The sequence below is a fragment of the Macadamia integrifolia genome, unplaced genomic scaffold, assembly GCF_013358625.1.
Source record: "Macadamia integrifolia cultivar HAES 741 unplaced genomic scaffold, SCU_Mint_v3 scaffold1945, whole genome shotgun sequence".
Taxonomy (NCBI): domain Eukaryota; kingdom Viridiplantae; phylum Streptophyta; class Magnoliopsida; order Proteales; family Proteaceae; genus Macadamia; species Macadamia integrifolia.
Genome location: NW_024868431.1, coordinates 36761 through 39302, shown reverse-complemented (window position 1 = coordinate 39302; position 2542 = coordinate 36761). Strand labels below are relative to the sequence as shown.

At 38.1% G+C, this 2542-nt stretch overlaps 1 protein-coding gene across 3 annotated transcripts in view; it reads right to left on the bottom strand.

Annotated features, from left to right (window-relative positions):
* Positions 1 to 1346: 1346 nt before the first annotated feature.
* LOC122065260 (polygalacturonase-like) overlaps positions 1347 to 2542 on the bottom strand; it is a 5231-nt gene continuing 4035 nt past the window's right edge. For all 3 annotated transcript variants that reach the window (XM_042629057.1, XM_042629056.1, XM_042629055.1), the window contains exons 8-9: positions 2024 to 2140; positions 1347 to 1929 (exon numbers count right to left, since the gene is read on the bottom strand). In XM_042629057.1, coding sequence (XP_042484991.1) covers positions 1714 to 1929; positions 2024 to 2140 — 333 coding nt within the window. In that variant the 3' untranslated portion in view covers positions 1347 to 1713. The remainder of the gene's footprint in view (positions 1930 to 2023; positions 2141 to 2542) is intronic.

Here is a 2542-nt window from a genome sequence, read left to right as displayed (position 1 = left end):
TTAGTCAGCAAATGAATATCATTAAAATAAAAGAATGAGGAGATATAATTAAAACCAAACCATTGGATCGTTATTCCACATACAGCATAGTCATCAGTAGAACAACAACCCAAATCAACATAATCTTAAACCAATTACATAAACAGATATATATTGTAGAAATGCAACCCTAAAAAATTGCAGAAGATAATGGAAAAACAACAACAAGCAATGCACATAGATTTACAAGGTTCGGCAAGATTGCCTATGTCCCCGGTGAGATGAGATCCTGCTTCACTATCAATTGAGAATAGGGTTACAACGCTCATCCCTCATACCTCTCAATATTGCTTGCATTTCAAAGAAAGAAAACATTGCTACAATTATATAGCGAAAAAACCCTAATTTGGAAAGTACACAACTAACCTCAAATAAAAAATTCGGGTGGGGGGGCTACACCCCGGCTATGCAGGGGGGCTTCCTGCCCTCCTTGCAACTCCCACGGCTCGCTAACCGGCTAGCGGGACCACCGTCTTGCCTGTCGAGGCGCTGCACCAATACTCCCTGAATTAAACTGTGACAGAATACAAGACATCGTACACCAACATATATCTAGGTTTTTTTTGAAAATCTCAACTTACATCTGCTTGGAGAATAAAGGGTGGAGCACTATTCCAAATAGTAGAGTATTTAGATGCAGCGTCATGTTTAGCTAACCTATCAGCCACCGAATTGGTTTCCTTATAGCAATGAAAATTGATTTCCCAATAGCAATGAGAGATATTCTACGAAATTATATCCAGGTGGTACTTATAAGACCACCATTTCTATGGAAGAAATTTAACCCTCTTGATCTGGTAGCCCAAAGTACAGTTCACCATGAATCTCTAATGGTACTTACCTCATTTTATTCCTTTTGATTATTGATGAACTCTAGGGCCAAATTCTAGGGGGTGGTGCTTATTGCTCATGTGGGTAGGAGTGCCTTCGTTGCGATATAGATTGAGAGGAACAATAGAACATTTTAGCAACGTGGTAGATATTTTAACCTCATATGGAGCTAGAACTCCTTTGGAGTAGAAACTAGATGCTCAAATCTTAGTAGAGTGGTTCCTTTAATTTGTTGGCTTTTCAATAGGCATATCTGATCTCATTGGAACCTTTGATATTTATTACTTCTTTACTTCCATCACGTAAGACGTTTGATAATGTATTTATTCCTCAGTTTCCTTTTTAGTGTCCAAGGAAGGAGCTTAGTGGAGGGACTGGATTGTCTTGATGTGTCTTAAAAAAAAAAAGTGGGCCATATGGATGAGCTCGTGCATAAGCTTTACCCTAGTGAAATGTGGAGTATGTGTACAATAGCCTTGTCATAATTCCAAAATGTTATTTATGTATTACGAAGAGAGGTTTTTCACGACATGAGAGTACAGTTTTCCACCAATAGGCATCGTGAAAAACACGATTCATAGGGGCATTTAATGCGTGGAGAGAGACTATGGAAATCCATGATACGAAATGTGAGAGGGTGTGAAATAGAATCTTCACACAAGCATGGCGGGCATCCTTTTCCAATGTATTATCCAACCAAACCCAATTACTTTTGGCTTTTGATCTTACCTCATTGTTTCTTTGTCCACTCTATTCCTTTCAAATGTGTATTTTACGTATACTACATCATCACCCCTTTGAACAATCAATCACCTTAGCAAAGAAACCAAATTCACTTTCCTCTCAAGGACAAAGTGGGGATACACTCCCTGTTTGAGTCCATTTCACATTCTCACATGAGGCAGCAGATGTTCCTCCTTCTCTCACCAGACTAATATCTTCCAAATAAATCCCTAGACATGGAAAGGTCTTGCTGCAATCAAATTTCATGGCCACCTCTGAAGCACTTGTCCCTTTAATATTCTTGTACATCACTTTCTGTACTTGCACTGCTGAGTACTACATGGAAGGATCATGGAGGCAATTCTTAGAATTAAAGGAATTGTGAAGGGTTGTGATCAACTGTAAGGAGAGGAGAGGTAAGAGTTATTACCTGTTCCTTGCAAGGTTCATCTTGATCACAGTAGTTCTGATCTATGATTATAGGATTTGTGACATTGTACATGTAAACATTTTGAAATTTGATTTTCTTTGCACTCCCAGACCCTCCCTGCACAGTTAACAATTGTGGAAATTTCTACACATAATTGTAAGAACCTAAAACCTAATCACGATGCAAGAAAGAACACACAATGGAAAAAAAAAAAAAAAGCAATCACATAGACGTACATGATTTGACAAGATTACTTACATCTATTGATAGATGAGAATTGCTAACAATGGAGAATAAAATTACAGTCACTCATCCTCACACCTCTTCTCATTCAGAGAATTCAATCGTGACAAATTCATAGCGAATCAGATATAGGTACTTGGGCTGCGTTTGGTAATGTTTCTGTTCCAGAAATGACGTTTTCGTGTCAAAAACGAAAATTTCAGTTTCTATGCCAAAATGCTCTTTCTTTTTTTTTTTGAACGAAACTGGAATGATGGAACTACCTTTTGTCGTTCC